The sequence below is a fragment of the Etheostoma cragini genome, chromosome 19 (genome assembly GCF_013103735.1).
Source record: "Etheostoma cragini isolate CJK2018 chromosome 19, CSU_Ecrag_1.0, whole genome shotgun sequence".
Taxonomy (NCBI): Eukaryota; Metazoa; Chordata; class Actinopteri; order Perciformes; family Percidae; genus Etheostoma; species Etheostoma cragini.
In genome coordinates this window covers 4,263,263-4,280,007 of record NC_048425.1, presented here as the reverse complement: position 1 = coordinate 4,280,007, position 16,745 = coordinate 4,263,263, and the positions used below count along the sequence as shown (strand labels likewise).

Genomic DNA, 16,745 nt, shown 5'->3' with positions numbered 1-16,745 from the left:
CACATTCCTTTAACCAATATTTTGGCCCCGCACATTTCAGTGGTTGCTAGTTGTATGACAATGGGGAAAAACACGTTTTGCTGATTTTTTTGAGTACGGACTGAAATGAAAACAGGTGAAATACAGAAGCAGCAGGAAAACTTGCAACACATTGTCAATTGAGACTGCAGAAACATGCGTGGAACAGGGAATGTTGTCCGTTGCCATGATGCATCCAGGGAGGCTTTTCTCTTCACCTTTTCTCTTTCCACTTCTTGGGATGCTAAATTAGAATTATTTTCTAATCCATTTGGACCAATTTACAACATTCAGTCCACAGTTTGTGGGCACTAACAAACCAGACAAGAGCCATTTAGGCCTTATAAAAAACAGTCCAATAAGAAAACAAATGCTATTGTCTATGCTAGCGCATGATATGTCCTTTTTTTCCCCATAGTTTTGACACACTCACTGTCACTTGTTGTTACTTCTCCAATAATCATCCATGCAAATGTGTTAAACTGGTGTTACAAAGACAACGGCCAACACCCACTTCATGTGACATTTTATTTAAAACTTCTGAAGGGGTGAATCAGACATTAATGACTGGGCGAGTCCATTGAGCAGCCTATGTCAATGTCATGCTCAGGATGTTTCCAGAATAGATGTTCTCTATATTCTCCATTGTTCACAACTCACATAACCGGTTTTATGGCTAATGTTAGTAACATCTATTCTCAGAAGGAAGCAACTTTAAATCTAAAAAAAGTAGCAAGGCTTATCATCTAGTTCAAAGATGCTGTATAAACACAAATATATGTATTGTGTTGTCATTTTTTAAGGCTTTGGAAAAGCAAAAAACAAAAAAGTCACAATAACAAGAGGAAGTGGATTAAGGCAAGGACAGAACAACATTCCCAAAAGTTTGCAGATGAATTCATGCAGGTGCCTCCCTTTATTTTTGGAGAAAATGTCACCTGAGAAGAATCTTCTCCAGAGTACCTGTAGTATCTCAGTAGATATTGGTTTGGTCTTTAAATGTTGCTGATGCCAAGAAATAAAAAAGGATATATGAATCTTTGTTTTAATGATTACACCTAAATATTGCATTTACAGTGGTAATTAGGGTTGCACGATATTAGGAAAATATCTAATTGCAACTAATTTGACTGATGTTGTGAAATGATTCACTATATTGGAGAAAATGATCATTTTTGTATCATTATGTGATTGTTTGCAGGGATCTGTACCAAACAAAGACTTTTTCTTTTGTCTGTAGGATACTGTTTGTAGGCCAGGACTCTGCAGCACTACAATACCTCATTTTAGAATGGTTTGACACATATTTTGCCTTTAAGAAATATGGCGCCCCCCTGGGATTTGGATGTTGCACTAGTTCATATTGGGATTTTGGTAAAATTGCGAATAATTGTGCAGCCATAGTGGTAATTTTTGAAGGTGAAAACATTCTTTTACAGTTTCTGTCTCAACACAGTTTCATAAAAACGGAAGATACATTGATCTTAAATCACTGCAGAGATGTTTGAACATGAAACCTTAGCAAAACAAAAGGGCAGAAACATAATGTCTTCAAAACATGGATGTATCATCAAAAATGGCATATGACATTAATTCAATTCTATTAATTATACTTTTGGCATCATGGTCACTCTTTCATGAAGTTTACTTCCAATTTTTAAGATTTGAGATGATTTTATTAATAATGATTTTTGATTTCAGAACAGAGAAAGCTGAGATAAGTTATACAGAAATACAGAGACGTGGACTACCATGGAAACACCGTGAAGAACAACAGTTTCTTAGATTTTTTATTTTTTGTTCTTTGAATGGAGAAATACCTTGATACAGGAACATACGCTGAATCCAGCATTGAGGTCTTAAAATGTACATATATAAATACAAACAAGATGATTGTATCTCACAATCTGTGAGCTATGTCAAAAACTGCCTTTGAGTGGCTAGAATGAGGATCTGATGATTGGTCACAAGAGATGTGGATGAGAAATATACTTTCTCGTCTTCATCTTTTGGTTTTCCTCTCTCCGCTCTTGAAGCAGTTTCTTCATCCAATTATTATCTTGGGCACAAAGCTACGCTCTCGACGACATCAGAGTTAAAATAAGTTAAAAAAATATATATACTGTATAAAATTGAGTGTATAGAATACTGGAGGGATTGGTTTAGTATTATTCTTGTGATGTAAAATGACATACACCCCAACAGCTGGTGATGCAACAACTGTCCACAACTACCAATGTGCCTCCCACACCTTTTTATCTGCAATCATTTCCAAACAACTATCTATAAAAATGTTAACTCTAGCAGGATACAATAAATGCAGAATAATATATCTTTTTTTTTAAATATATATTGCTCTTATTCTAAACAAGACTTTATTCAAAAAGAATGATGCTTTCCTAAAAACGTGTTGCCTTTTTAACTCAAATATTAGATAAAATTCTTTATAAATGAGGGTTATTGACCTTGAATTCCAAAAAGTAGTTTTACACAAAAAGTAGTGTAAACTAGTTGTAGTAAGGTGGTGTTAGTGAAAACTAAAACTAAAAGTCTGAAAAAGGGATAAAAATGTCAAATTTGGTCAGTTTTCGACAAATGTTTTTGGGCTGCATGATGAAGAAACAACTCGAGAGGTGTCTGGTTGCCAAAGGAGAACCTCAAACTCTTAAAAACCCTGAGGAGAACGTTTGGTACACATTGGTCCTGCTTTTAAGACATTTAACCAGACTAAGAGGTACAGCCATGCTCTGTGAAGCTGTTCTCGAGCTAAATGCTAACATGTGCAACACAATGACAATGCTAACACGCTGATGTTTAGTAGGTTTACCATGTTCATATGTTAGCTTAGCCTGTTGGCATGCTAGCATTTGTTTATAGACACATAGTAGCCTACAGCTGAGGCCGATGGGATTATCATTAGTTAAGTTAAGTTTTTGGTCATAAATCAACATGCTGATTTTAGCGCTTGAGAAAAAGTCATGGGATCATCATCATCAAGATAAATCCTCCAGGGAACATAAACATCTTTACAAAATGTCACAGCTATCCATCAAATAGTTGTTCAGATATTTTTAGTGTGGAGCCGACTGACTGACAAAAGGAGCCCTAGATTGTTATTTGGTCTTCAGTGAACAACTGATTCAAGGGATGGAGAAATGTGTCTGCAGATAAATAATAACGGTATAATTCTGTGAATTTTCTCTCACACCAAACGGTTCCTCTGCTTATGACTAGCAGCTCTTTGAATCTCTTTCAGCCTGCCCTTTTCACGTGATTGGATCAAAATAGGGTGCTGAGGGAGAAAGAAGAAGATGATGGAGGTAAGGTAGGGGGCAGCATTAGTGGGGGCCACTGGAGGGTGAGGAGGCGTAAAGGTTGCTTTGGATAGAGCAGACAAAAGGGGTGAAACAGGGTCGTGTCTAGATGCTAGATGCTAACCCAAGATTTGCGAAAGTCTGTCAAGATTGTTGAGATCAGGCATTGACCATAAATGTTTAAGGTTAGTAGGTTGTAGAGGGTGCCCGGATAGCTCAGCTGGTAGAGCGGGCACTCAGATATATAGTGGTTAATCCTCAACGCAGCGGGCCGGGTTTGACTCTGACTTGCAGCCCTTTTACTGAATGTCATTCCCCCGTTTCTTTCCCCTTTCATGTCTTCAGCTGTCATGTCAAAATAAAGGCAGAAAATGACCAAAAAATAATCTTACAAAAACAAGTACGGACCGATTCAAGTCGGTACTACCAAGTATTGGTTCACGTAAAATCAAACTTCGGTACCTGAGAAAAAAGGCCTTTTTATGGTTCTGCGGAGGCTCCAGCTTTCGCTGGTTCGGTTTCGGCTCTGCCTTTGACATCAAGAAAGCAGAATTAACGTACCATTTCATGCTTGGTGCTTTCAGCCCATAACATCATCGCTGCCTGAAAAGCACTAGGATGAGGCAATGGTTAGGGTTAGATGCCTTGAAGTCAACAGTTGCATTGGGGCATTAGGGGCTTAAAACACCATCAAACTTGAACTCTTGTTTCATGGAAAACTAGTAACCAACCCTGCTTTAAAGTCTAACATTAATTTACAAAGTTGGAGAGAAACAGTAATACATGAGCCAAAGAACCTGTAATTAAAAAGCAGGACATGATAGTTAAAGTGTGTGTGTTGGACTGTCAACAGAAAATTCAACCACTCATCTGAAAATCTGGTCTTTTTGTAAAATTCTGTGAGACTTGTTGTAGTTAAACCATGGAAATTGTTTTTAGATTTTTTTTTTTTAAAACACTCAGATGTCTTGTCCTTCTAATGCTCCAAGATCTGATCAGACAGCACATTCATATCCGTCTCTGCCGGGTGGCACTGCAGCACCAACGCCACCATGTTGTCCTGACCCGGGAAAATGTGACAGAGCTGCTCTCTCAGGCTGGCTGTTTCCTCGGGGCTCCTGTCTGCACCCAACCCTTGTCCAACAGATCCAAGCTGCCTCTGCTGGTGTCCCGTGTCCCATCCCTTTCCATGTCCTCTCCCTTTACCCCGGCTCCCTCCACCTGCTGCTGCATTCAGAGATCCACCCAGTGTCCGATCGCGGAAATTAAGGACCTCCGTTTGGGAGCGGGGAGCTTTGGAGGAAGGGAAAGCGGTGGCTACTCCGGCAAAAGAGTGGTTTCCGGGGTCGGGAGTCCTGAGAGGAAATAAAGAACTTTATTCAGAGAATATCCCATTATATTTTATTTTTAAAAACCCACTATTATATATTAGCCTTTGTGTGAAGGGCTGCACCCTTTTTATGCTGTATTTAAATTTAATTTTTATTTAGTTGTGTTTATGTTTATTGTGTATGTTTATTCCTATTTATTTAATCTATTGCACGTGTGTGGGTGTGTGAAGCACTTTGTAATTACATGTATTTTAGAAGTGCTATATAAATAAAGTGTTCCTTACTTTCTAACTTACTATGTAGCTTTATTTCACCTGAAACTAATTCCACTTTTTTAAACTAAAAGGTTGAGCTGCAGAAAAAAACTAAAAAAATATTCTTGGATGAATATTAAAAAAGGCATGTGTGTTTATCAGTATGGATGTGTGTGGTTGTGAATAATACCTGTGTCCTGAGCGTAGGAAGTCATCCAGGTGAGGCCCTCCTCTGCCCAGAGGGTCGTCCGGCACCATGAAGTGATCCCCAACAAACGTGTACTGAAGAAGGCTGCATGTGGAGGAAACATGAGATCATATAACACTCTAATGAGGGGAATTAGCCCTTTAAGCAGTTTCCATCCAGGAGACTTAACATGTGAGACTGTGTTTTCAGCTCTATTAAATATCAGATTGTTGTCATTTAGTCAGAGAAAGATTGTGGAAGATGTTGGTATAGTTTTTGAGTTATCCCACAACACCAGACCGTTACATACAGGTACATATAAGTTGCTTCATATGCAGTATGGTAGGCAATATAGAAAATAAAATTTTTAAGAACCAGTTATTTGTTACATTTGGTTACTATCACTACTGCTACTACTACTACTAAGAAAACCTGTGGTGGCGTGGAGTTAAATACATTTACTTAAGAACTGTACTTTATTACATATTTGAGGTACTTGTACTTTTTTATGCCACTTTGTACTTCTCCTCCACAACATTTCAGAGAGAACTATTGTATTTTTTATTTGACAGCTTTAGTAACTTTATACATTAGGTTTTTTGGATGCATAATAAATGACAAGCTTATCAAATATGATGTTTTGTTATAAATTAAACTAAAGCACCTAACAATACATACAAGAGCTGAAACGATTAGTTGTTTCATTGATTAGCTGATGAAAATGAATGGCAACTAAACTGAAAATCGTTATTTTTCCTAAAAAAATTAATTGTTCCAGTTCCAGAAATATAAGGATTTTCTGCTTTTCCTTGTAATTACTTTAATTATTCTTTCTTTCTTTTTTTATTTAAATTTCACTGTTGACTATTGGAGCAACAAAACAAAAAAATATTTTTTTCTTCTCTTTTTCTATCAGAAAGATTTCCAACAGAGCATAGAAGGAAAATCATTTCCTGCATTAGCAACAGTATGTGAACATAACACTTAATCTAAAATATACTTAAAGCAAAGGAAAATTACTAATTGTAGAGCAATACAATGTTGCTGATTGATATGACATCGTCCTGATCTAACATATAGGGAATCTGTCACATTTGAGTGATATACAGTCTTTTTATACCTCTTTTTGATGATCTCCCTCCACACAAGGGACTCGTCTGAAAGGTCTCTCAGATTGTCGTTAGTTACGATCACTCCGGCTGTCTTCTGGGCAAGCTGCAGCATAAATCTGTGGAAACAGGGGAAATGAATGATTTCACAGCAGCCTGAAGGTCTTCTGGGCTTTGGCGCCCCCCAGTGGTACTCTCAAACATTTATGAAGTGGCTGAAAGCAACACAAAGGCACAGTCTCTATTCCATATTACATACTGATTCTGAACAGGTTTTGTAGTGTGTTCACTTAAATACACTCAAACCAGACAGAATGCTAAATAAGCTCAATTTTTGAATGTGCCGTTGATGCACGCTATTCTCCCATAATGCAATAAACAAAGGAAATTTAGGAGCTACGTGTTATGGAAAAACTCAGGAGCAGCTTGACTCTGGATCATACGTAAAGACGGTTTGGCAGACTTTGATGACTAACACAGAGGTATTTAATAAAATAACGATGGAGGAGATTTCGGATTACACAGTGCAGTTCAACCAGAGTGTAGTGTTGTGTCGTACCATCTCAACTCTGAAGTTTGTGTCTTTGTGAAGTATTTAAACTCATACTGGACATACAAGATTTAGATATGACCAAATAAGGTCCTATTTCACTCATCTATTAATACTCATGTATTAGGATGCAATTGGATCATTTACAACTAACCTACCCCTAGATCAGATGCAGCACATTCATCTGTTGATCTCGCTCTTCAGACTCAGATATTTGTTTAATCTGAAGAGCTCTTTTTGATATAATATTGTCTTTAAACCCAGACAAAACAAAGTATATGGTATTTACAAGAAATGTGTCTACTGGTATAACTAAAAGGGCCATCACCACTTGTGATGGGACACAAGTATCTGGGCATCTGGGTGGATGATAAACTGCCTTTTAAACCGCACATAACTGAACTTGTAAAAGAATTCAAACCAAAATTAGCATTCTTTTATAGAAATGAATCTTTCCTCATCCAAAGTTGTAATGAACTAATTTTTTAAGCAACGTTTCTATCAGTTTTACTACTTGTGAAACAGCTCCAAAAAACTCCTGAAAAGCAAAAAAGTATTGGTAAAGTTTAATTGGCATCAGACGTCACATGTGTATCAATTTCTGTTTAAAACGGTAAAAGTGTACTTTTGTATACTAACTAATAAAAGAGCATACTCTGACAATTGGTATGCAGCGCAAACTTTGTGGAATTAGTATGTACTATGGATATGGACACAGCTGTACTGTAGACTGCATCCAATTTTCATGTTTTTACAACAAAACGTTGCCATTAGAATGATCTGAAATATGCTTTATTGTCATTGGTTAAAAATATTATTGTAATAGTTTTAAGTTTTTTGTCTTGAGTTCTTTTTCAGCAACATCCTGTCTTACATGAAACCAGCAACTTCATTTTTTAAACACTTGCTTCTCTAACCTTTAGGCCTCAGTTTTCACCACTAACCCTAACAACACAATAAGAAGACTAATGCAATACTTTGTCTTAGCGCAGCAGTGTGTCTACCTGTCGTCGTATGAGCTGATCCTCTTGCCCTGGACCTCTCTGGAGGGGGTGTAAGAGAGCAGGCCCAGATTCTGTAGCTCAGCCATATAGTGCTGCTCTGAGAGGGCAGGAACACACAACGCTATGATTAGTTTGCAGTGAAGGGGGAAAATAGACGCCCACAAATTCACATTCCCCCAATTTGTTTTCTTCCCCTTGCGTGTGACTCAGAATTGAATTCAAGTGGCACACATGCATGGATGTGCAGAGGCCTTTGTCATTTTAAAACCACACTATGACAAAGGGTAACTTTGGCACTAAGAACTTTACTGGAAACAGTTTGTCTTGACCAAACCAAACTCAAATGTCATACTGTATTAAAATTAATTATTTAATAACGGAAATAATCATTAACATATACACATTAATGCTCACCTTTAAAATACTTATACAATACTTCGAAAATACAAAATAGAGATATTAAGTTTAAAATACTTTATGAGGAACAGGGAGTGTTTACCTTTGATCTTGGGGTCACTCTTCTGTCTCCACTGTGGCAGGAGGGCACTGATGTGACGATGGCCTCGGTCCCAAAAGTGCTGGACGGCCAGAGCTATACCTCGACAGGAGAAGAAATGACCCAACCCGTGACTGAGGAAGATATGGGACAGCATTTGTGAGTTTTGTAACAAAGTCAGATGTCAAAACAAAGGTGCAAGACGGGAAAAAAAGTTGTTATGAACCTTAATTTATATTATAAAAGTTAAAAACTGATCTCTGCATTTTGCTACTCTGTCTCTGATATTAACACAATATGAACCCAACTATAACTAGAGCCCGACCGATTCAAATATTTGGTTAAAAAAAAAATCCAATATGCCAATATATCGGCTGGTATATATATTTAAAAAAATAATAATTGAGAAACGCGTAACAAAACATAAACAGATTTCCCTAACATTACATATTTGAAGTCATTTGAGAGTTCTCACTAAAATAATATGATAATAATTTGTTTTATTGTCACAACAGAACAGAGGCACATCCAAATATATATTAAAGTTCTGATCAAAATAATAAATAATAATAAAAAATAATAACAACAAAATAATCAGTGTTGCCAACAGGGATGTTGTGCCCTCTGGTGGACAAATTATGAAACGCCAACACTCATGACATTGTTGACCATCCGATCTTATTTGTTTTTAATTATTTATCAGAATAATTTGTTTGTCATTTTTTTGATGAATGAATATATATAAAAAAAAAAAGAGTTTACCAAGTTTAGGAAATGCCTAATATCGGCCAATAATATCAGCCTGCCGATATATCGGTTGGCTGTAATTGAAAACCAGGTCTATACACCTGCTGTTTTTAACAGTTACAAAAGATTTTCCTTTTGTTAATATTGTGCAGGAAGTATCCCTTTAACCAACAACCAAATGGACACATGGAAATAAACTCTTCAACTAAACAGCATAAATATCCAGAATTGTTCCATTCTAAAGTCTAATATCAACAGATTTTATGACTTGTTTGTCGCTCCCCAAGCTATTAAAGGTACCATGTGGAATTTCTGACCACTAGTAGTGCTATGGAGCAATGTTTCAAAAAGTTGGTTCCCGTTTTTTTTGAATGAGGACACAAAGACAACACACAGCATGCAATTTGCAACCCTGTGGCCAGTTTGACAATATTCTGCTTAAAAATACTCAAAAATCGACTTTGTAAATGGTTTATGAGTGAAATGCATTTTAATGTTTGTTAGAGCTCAGTCTTGTTTGTTCGCAAGAGAACACCACAAAGCACCTTTAAGACATTCAACAGAGTGTTCAGTTTGTGACATATTGTAGCACTCAGGTGGCGTAATATGCTCTCATTATTCATGTTATTTCCCTTCTACAGTAAATATTTCTTCAAATGTCAGACAAACCCTTGATATTTACTTACATTTATGGGTACCTTCTTCAAACTGCACGTGGGAAACAATTGGGAATGCCCTAAGTTATCATCCCATACTAACCCTACTAAATAATTGAATTAAAATATCATAACATAAACAACAAGAAAATGTTTACAACACACTTTTTCTGCATTTCCCACCTCATGGCCACATTGCTCCCGTCAATGATGATCGTCCTAACGTTCGGGTTGCCAGGTTTGTCTGTTAGCTGAAGTTTGAAGGGCATCTGCAGGCCTTCAAGGAAACGCTGCTCTCCTGTCACCACTACCGCGGGCACAAAAACCTGTCTTTCCTTTGCTCCGGTGGGAGACGAGATGGGGGGTTGAGGGGCTTGGGGCACTTGTTTTAAGGAGATAGAAGGCTGGGGCTTTGGGTTCAAGATGTTGTCTAGGGTTGGGTGATTTTGTTTTGAGATGGACGGATTAGGCACATACGGGGTTTGTCCATATTGTTTATTGGATTGGAAAAGGATGAGTGCAGGATCTAGGGTTGGGGGATAGGTAGGCCTGGGTGGCCCTTTGACTTCAGGAGGGATGCCTTGGTGTGGAGTTTGTGAGTTTGTGAGTTTATGGAATTTAATAAACTCAGATGCAGCTAGATTTGGCCCGTCAACCCGTCCTTTATTGTTGGATTTTCTCTTTTCTGCTGGTATGAAAAGCTCAGTTTCTCTTGCTTTGTCCTCAGATGGTCCAACTTTTCGCCTCTCCTTCTCCAGCACCACATCATCCATCTCTCTCGGCCCCTCTTTAAAGGTGTCCATCTCTTTGCACCCCTCTCTCTGCAGCTCCAGGAGTAGCTGGTGAGTGGATCCATCAGGCAACCTGTTGTACACTTTGGCCACTTTCTGCTCCATGTAGCCGCAGCTGGCTGCTGCTTTCTTCACCACTCCAAGGACAAAGTCTTCTTCTTGTCCTTCTTCTTTTTTTTCTTTCACCTCGGCACTTCCCTTGAAGTGTCTCGTGCTTGCTGTTGCTCCATCTTCCTCTCTCTCACAAATGTTGTCCACCTCTCCATTACTACTGATCACCTCATCTCCTCCTACTTCCATTTCTTTGTCTTCTCTGTGCTCAGTCTCGCATGGTCGGTTCTTCTCGCTTTGATTCGATGCAACACCTTCTGGATTTTTCTTTCTCTGCTTTCGGTCACTGAGATCCTGCTCTTGTTGAACCACGTCCAGTATCTGCGAGGCCTCTTTAGGGCCCGTTCGGGCAAGGACTCGTTTCACTACATCCTCAGTGTAGCCCATGGCTGTAAAGAACTTCAAAAGAAGCCAGAACTCTTTGTTTCCCACTGACAAATGCAGCTCCGGTTCTTTCTCCTCCCCCTGTCCTTCTTTAACTTTGGTACCTAACATTGCCGCTTGTTCCAGCTGCTCCTCTTCTCCCAACTCCTGTGGAGCATGCATGAGTCTTTCCTCAGCCCCCTCTGCCCTACCTTGGGCTCCAGCAGACGTGGACAAAAACTGGAATGAGGAGTCTGCAGAGTCTTTCCCCGAGCCAGCAGTCATTCCTTCAATCCACCGATCAGTAGTCCTCAAAGGCTCAGGAAGTGTGTACGTAATGGCGGAGGGTTTGTTCCATCTACCCTCGAAATCATCATGTGTTCTTGCCGGGCTGAGGCTTGATCCAAGCCCTGATTCTTTCACCAAATCCAGCAGGATTTCCTTCACCGACCCAGGCAGCACCAGGAGATCTAGGATGTGCTTGTCCTCCCATTTCTCCACCAAAGTTTTGAATGCCCGGCGTGAGTCTAGAGACTCCCCAGGGCACCTGTCTCCAGCCTCAGAGCGTCTGGACTGTGTGCCCTCATACCTCTCCACCAGGTCTGCAATAAGGGAGTAGGCTCGCACCACCGGCTCTGTGAGGCCTGATATAAGCAGGAATCCTGTAGACCCAACCTGATTTTGTGAAAGGAAAACAAAATTACGTTAAGGTCGGTCCTATTAATGAAAGCAAAATAAAAATGTAAGTAGACGTTCAGATTGAGAACAACCCTGCGTTTGAACAATGCAAGCAGCTGCGTTGGCGCTTCAGGAACAACCCAAGAAATCCAGTTTGGGTAACAGACGGATGAAATTGAAGGTTTGTCAGACTCTAAAACACTGCAGAGCTTTTTCTAATACTATGATATAGAATACATTTACAAATGTTTTAGGTTATCACCTGGCAATCATTTTATTGTTCGTTGCGACTCGCAATGATTGTGACGTAAGCCAAGATCTTGGCCTAAGTAAAAGTCCTTGTTGGACTGCCCTTAAAATGTCTTCCTTGAACCTTAAAATAAAACTTTCATGCAAATTGGTACTTTAGATTATCACGGTTAAGGTTTACAATCAGCTCCATTTTTATGTGTGAAACTATTTAACAACATAATACACAACATTAAAAAAAATCAGTAAAGTCTAGTTGAAAAAAAACCTTTTTATTCTTATAAAAGGGGTGAAAACCCATTAGCAAGTGACTTCCAACTAATTTGTAGCAACAAGTCGCAACTATTTGTGTTCTAACAAAATATTTAATAATAAATAAAAATTCCAAGTGACATCACAATGTTAAATTAAGAGGTAGCTGTTTCTTCATTAGGGGTTTGACACATTTTAAAGGAGGAAATTGATCAATAATGTAATTTTCTGAAAGACTAAGAAGAGAAAGCAAGATATCACGTTATTAGTCAATATAATTTTTGCATCATCAGTCAAAAATTGCCCAATATGTATGCTGGTGGGGGATTTGTACAATGACGCAAGCAAGTGATTACTCTCCTTTTTGGAGTCATAACTTAATCAAATGTGGACACACAGACAAGTTACACATCCTTCTAAATTCAACCTGACATTAACTTTCAGACGATACAGTTATCTCTGATGTCCATTGCAAATAAACATCAATACTTTTGCTTAGAAATCATAGACTAAAGATGCCACTTATAACACCAGAATTGCCTGAGAAACATCACATTTTGAAGTTTTCTTTAATATCAAAGTAGTCCAGTGATAGTTTTCTGTACATCCATAGGTACGTTGCAAGGAGTGGTCATTAGTTAATTTGGCATGCTTTCAATGGTGCAATTTTGGCAAAATGTAAACAAACATAGACAGAAAATTGGGGCTAAAGCTGCTTATTCCATTTTGTCACTTTTCCACTATTGGAGGCTCTATTATGGTTTTATTCTACAGTAACAAATTGCAATCCCAATATCAGATTTGTGACCTTTGAATGTAGCCTAAACAAAGACCCAGAATGCAACACTTACCACTATATGTGCTGAGGTGGTTTTTGTCAGGCAGTCCATGAACAGCCCTCTGGCTCCACAGAAGATGCAGTGAAGAACCCCAGGATAAGATACCTCCTGCTGTTCCTCTTGGTTCACAAGTCCTTTCACAAATAACTACAAGACAGAATTACTTTAAATCATTTAAATATACATATATATTCATATAATTTATTGTGTTGTTATAGTCTTATTGTAGTGGTGGCAAAAATACTGTAGTAGTACTAGTAGACAAAATCGAAATATTCCGTGTCAATTTTGGGAAACAAAAAAACATCAGAGTTTATAAAATAATATCGGAAAACATGGTAGGTCAATTTGAGCTCGACACTTCCTTCTTGGCATTGAAAACAACACAAAATAATGTAATTGTCAACTTACTCACATGTTATTATTTGCTGTGTTTGAACTTGTACACTCACATGACAACTGAATTATATCTGCAAATGTTGACAGTGTACTTATAAAGTGTTTAAAGAAGGACTTTACTACAGAGTTTTAACTGTGTGGTTTACATTAATTAAAAAAAAAATATCAGAGTCAATTGTTAGACTGACTACCCGTTATGTAAAAAGTGAAATGTTTAATAGTTAAAAAAGCTACTATACTATTTACAACTTGTCCATATAAAGATTTCAGTTTCAGCTTTAAAGGATAGGCACACAATTCTTTAAAGTCTGTCTTAAAAAAAACAGCATATGAACGTTGGAGACAGGTTTTGGTTGCTGTTATCAGTCCTGTTCTTTAAACTGACGATACAGTCCTCCCTCCTAGCAAAACATGTACTAAAACGTTTTTTTTAAGCTAATGTGAGGATTCAGAAAAATCCAGTGGATATCTTCTATAGTTTATTTAGTAAGAAAATCCCTTTTTATGTGTTGAGCAGCTCAACAAGGAAACACTGTTCTGGGAAACTAGAGGGAATTTTCTACTAGGAAGACAGTAACTTTGGGAGATACCAACTTCCTTTGACTAACTCAGATTCTTAAAGTCTCATTTAGCTTTAGAAAAAACATTTCTGTATTCAGGGTGGGAGGAAATTATTTTAAAAGGAGAAAATACATTATTCTAAAACATATTAAAATCTTAGTAATAAAATGATTAGATTATTACTTTGATAAACTGAGTTGTGTCTGAGCAAAGAGGAAATAGACCTGTGCATGGCTTGCAAATATATGTAGGTCCTTATAAACAGTATGTGCTTGACAATCCTGTGTTTACTGGTTTTTATTTTCTTAACTTAACTTAACTTAATGTATGAGGACACACGTTGCTCAGTAGAGCTACTGCACAAGCGTAGTGACCACACACAAAAAAAACGTTCAGTTTTAAGTTATCTTCTAACACAATTTACTCAATGTAATATTGTGTTGTCAATCATTCTGTGTGCCAGCAGGTTGACAACACACACAGACTCATTTATCAACATAAAAAACCTAGTTGAGTCATACCCCAGTTACAGGGACTTTTATCAAAGTCTACCAGACTACCAGAAATGACAATAACAACTTTACTGGTACGGCACCTATTGTACTATAAAACAAAATGAAATCTGGCCTTACTTTGGCAGCTTTCACATTGTTGCTCTGCCCTCGTAGTTTCAGCCATATCTGCCCGTTGTTGCCATTGGACAAATCATCTGCCCCGATAGCAAACTTCACACTGAATATCCGCTCCACGTTCCTGTGCAGAGAGGTCAGAGATCCCCGTAGCATCCCAGCACAAGCAAACTCGTCATCCACCTCTGGATCTCCTTCTCCGCCTCCATCACTTCTCTCACCGTCCATCCCCTTGTTCTTAAATCGACGTCAAAGGTGGAACATACTGTAAAGAATGCATAAAATAACATCAATTTTGGGGACAATATAAAGTCAGACAGCAATAGGAAGTCTGATCTCATTTCTTAATGTATAAAAAGTACAGAGTTAACTTTTATGAGTGTGCTACTTCATTTATGTGGTACTCTATATGCTGTGAACACTCTGCTGTCTTTTTATTTGGTCTTGTGTTGCATCATCTTGTTTATCAAATGTAAAACTAAAACAAAAAAACACTGTAGTCTTAGAAATCTCCCTGACTTGGGTTTTGAATTACATTTAGACCCATTTGTTTTGGGCTATTTGCCAGTTGCAACCTTTTTTTGTATTGCTGCTCTAATCACAGTGAGGATAATGTATTCTCATCACTTTTCAGTGCAGTTTCAAATAGTATCTGGATATTAAAACATTCGGCTTATAACAATAATGAAACGTATAAGACCGTGTACATAAACTTTAGGAGATCTAAGTACTGGTTTAAAAAACATCCTATCAAGCTTAAAAGCCTGTTGCTGAAGTTAGAGGTTGAGTTTTTTTTTTAATTGAATCAATAAATAAAATGTAATTTTAATCTACATCTTCTTCTTATTAGGTCTTGCATTGTGATGCCAAAGCTTTTATTATGTACGAGAACTCGTGCTGTCTGAAAACACGTGTTAAACATTCATAATATTGTGTTTCTGTATTCGGTAACACTGAAGTTATCGTTATACATTTACATCACTCCTATTAAGTGAATACTTTTAATTTAAAAGCAGCATTTTGAGTATGAAGAGTGTTAAACCGAGTGACATTTCTTTCTCCTCCCACTGTTCTAATGTGTTTCTTTCTGTTAAAAAGTGTGAGGTGTTTAACGGACAGTGATGTGTTCAGTGCTTAAGTGTGGGCTGTTTCCAAATGACATGTAGACTACCTACAATACATATTTAACCTGCATTTACTGTACAGTGTTGATGCAATCCTGTATTTGGTGTGCACATTCATATCTATAAACACATAAATAAATAAATACGTAAAATAGGTTGATATTCAATAAACTGAGATGTTAACGTTGTAAATGTATTGTTTGCTGTATGCAAACATTCGTTGGCTATGCGTAATAACAAGTGAGCATTTTAATATGGACCCATGTTGAACAAGTTGTTGCCAAGGCAACAACTACAGTAATGGGTATTCCAAAAAACAACAGGTTTCATAGCATTACAGTTCTGGCTATTATCGCGTTTTTACTGTTAAATCCAATACTGGAAAGTAATTACATTATTTCTAAATAAAGTATAGGAGTAAAAAATGCACTGTTTTACTTTAAAGTAGAGAAGTATGAGTGCTAATTTATAGTTCTACGTAGAACTATAAATTAGCATAAAATGCAGTAGCCTAGCGTTACAGGCTCCAACATGTAAACAAGTCTGTCCGGACCGGGTGGATACTGCCTTCATTAACACAGGCATAAGACATATGACTGCTGCTATTACGACAATATTCAGACAGATTCACATCCCACTCTCTGCTAAAGACAGAAATTGCCTTACACTATTACAAAATATGGCTTATTTCAAGATAATTAGATAAGTATTGTGAAACAATTATCTCGCCGACGAGAATTATTAAACTAGCGAAGACTGAGCAGGACAGTTTAGAGTTAAAATAACAAAAACAAAACCAAAAAAACATACAAAATGGAATGGTTCTGCGTCGTTTACTTACGTGAGGTCGACCGTTCCGCACATTCAAAGTTTCGTTTCTAGCAGCTCCAGAAGCAGCGAGGCAGTGCAGCTGGCTCCGGGCTTCCGCAGTCATAAAACAACAACACGCAGCCTAGCGGACCAAAGTCCAACGCATGCTGTAATGCCACAAAATGATCGGAGGGGTGGGATGGAAAAGACAATCACGGAAGAAAGACCGTGCTCCTGCTGCGGATGGCGGCTTAGGAAGCTTCGCATCAAACG

The 16,745-nt window shown here is 37.8% G+C and overlaps 1 protein-coding gene across 2 annotated transcripts; it reads right to left on the bottom strand.

Annotated features, from left to right (window-relative positions):
• Positions 1-4,276: 4,276 nt before the first annotated feature.
• On the bottom strand, positions 4,277-16,744 carry khnyn (KH and NYN domain containing). Of its 2 annotated transcripts, none has more exons than XM_034857082.1 (9): positions 16,504-16,744; positions 14,542-14,803; positions 12,962-13,096; positions 9,850-11,606; positions 8,267-8,397; positions 7,768-7,864; positions 6,225-6,332; positions 5,108-5,209; positions 4,277-4,687 (listed from the first exon to the last, which is right to left on the bottom strand). In XM_034857082.1, the coding sequence occupies exons 2-9, from the start codon at positions 14,764-14,766 to the stop codon at positions 4,309-4,311; spliced, it is 2,934 nt and encodes a 977-aa protein (XP_034712973.1). In that variant the 5' UTR covers positions 14,767-14,803; positions 16,504-16,744; the 3' UTR covers positions 4,277-4,308. The 2 variants fall into 2 exon arrangements, with proteins under 2 accessions (XP_034712973.1, XP_034712972.1); XM_034857081.1 differs by having other exon boundaries at positions 14,542-14,775; positions 16,504-16,622.
• Position 16,745: the final 1 nt, after the last annotated feature.

Excerpts from the sequence above, each read along its gene's own strand:
- khnyn (XM_034857081.1), bottom strand. The coding sequence starts at position 16,596 with ATGACTGCGGAAGCCCGGAGCCAGCTGCACTGCCTCGCTGCTTCTGGA. Across the intron at positions 13,097-14,541 it reads ACAATGTGAAAGCTGCCAAA|TTATTTGTGAAAGGACTTGT; the intron begins GTAAGGCCAGAT and ends TCTGTCTTGTAG. Across the intron at positions 4,688-5,107 it reads TTCCTACGCTCAGGACACAG|GACTCCCGACCCCGGAAACC; the intron begins GTATTATTCACA and ends ATTTCCTCTCAG.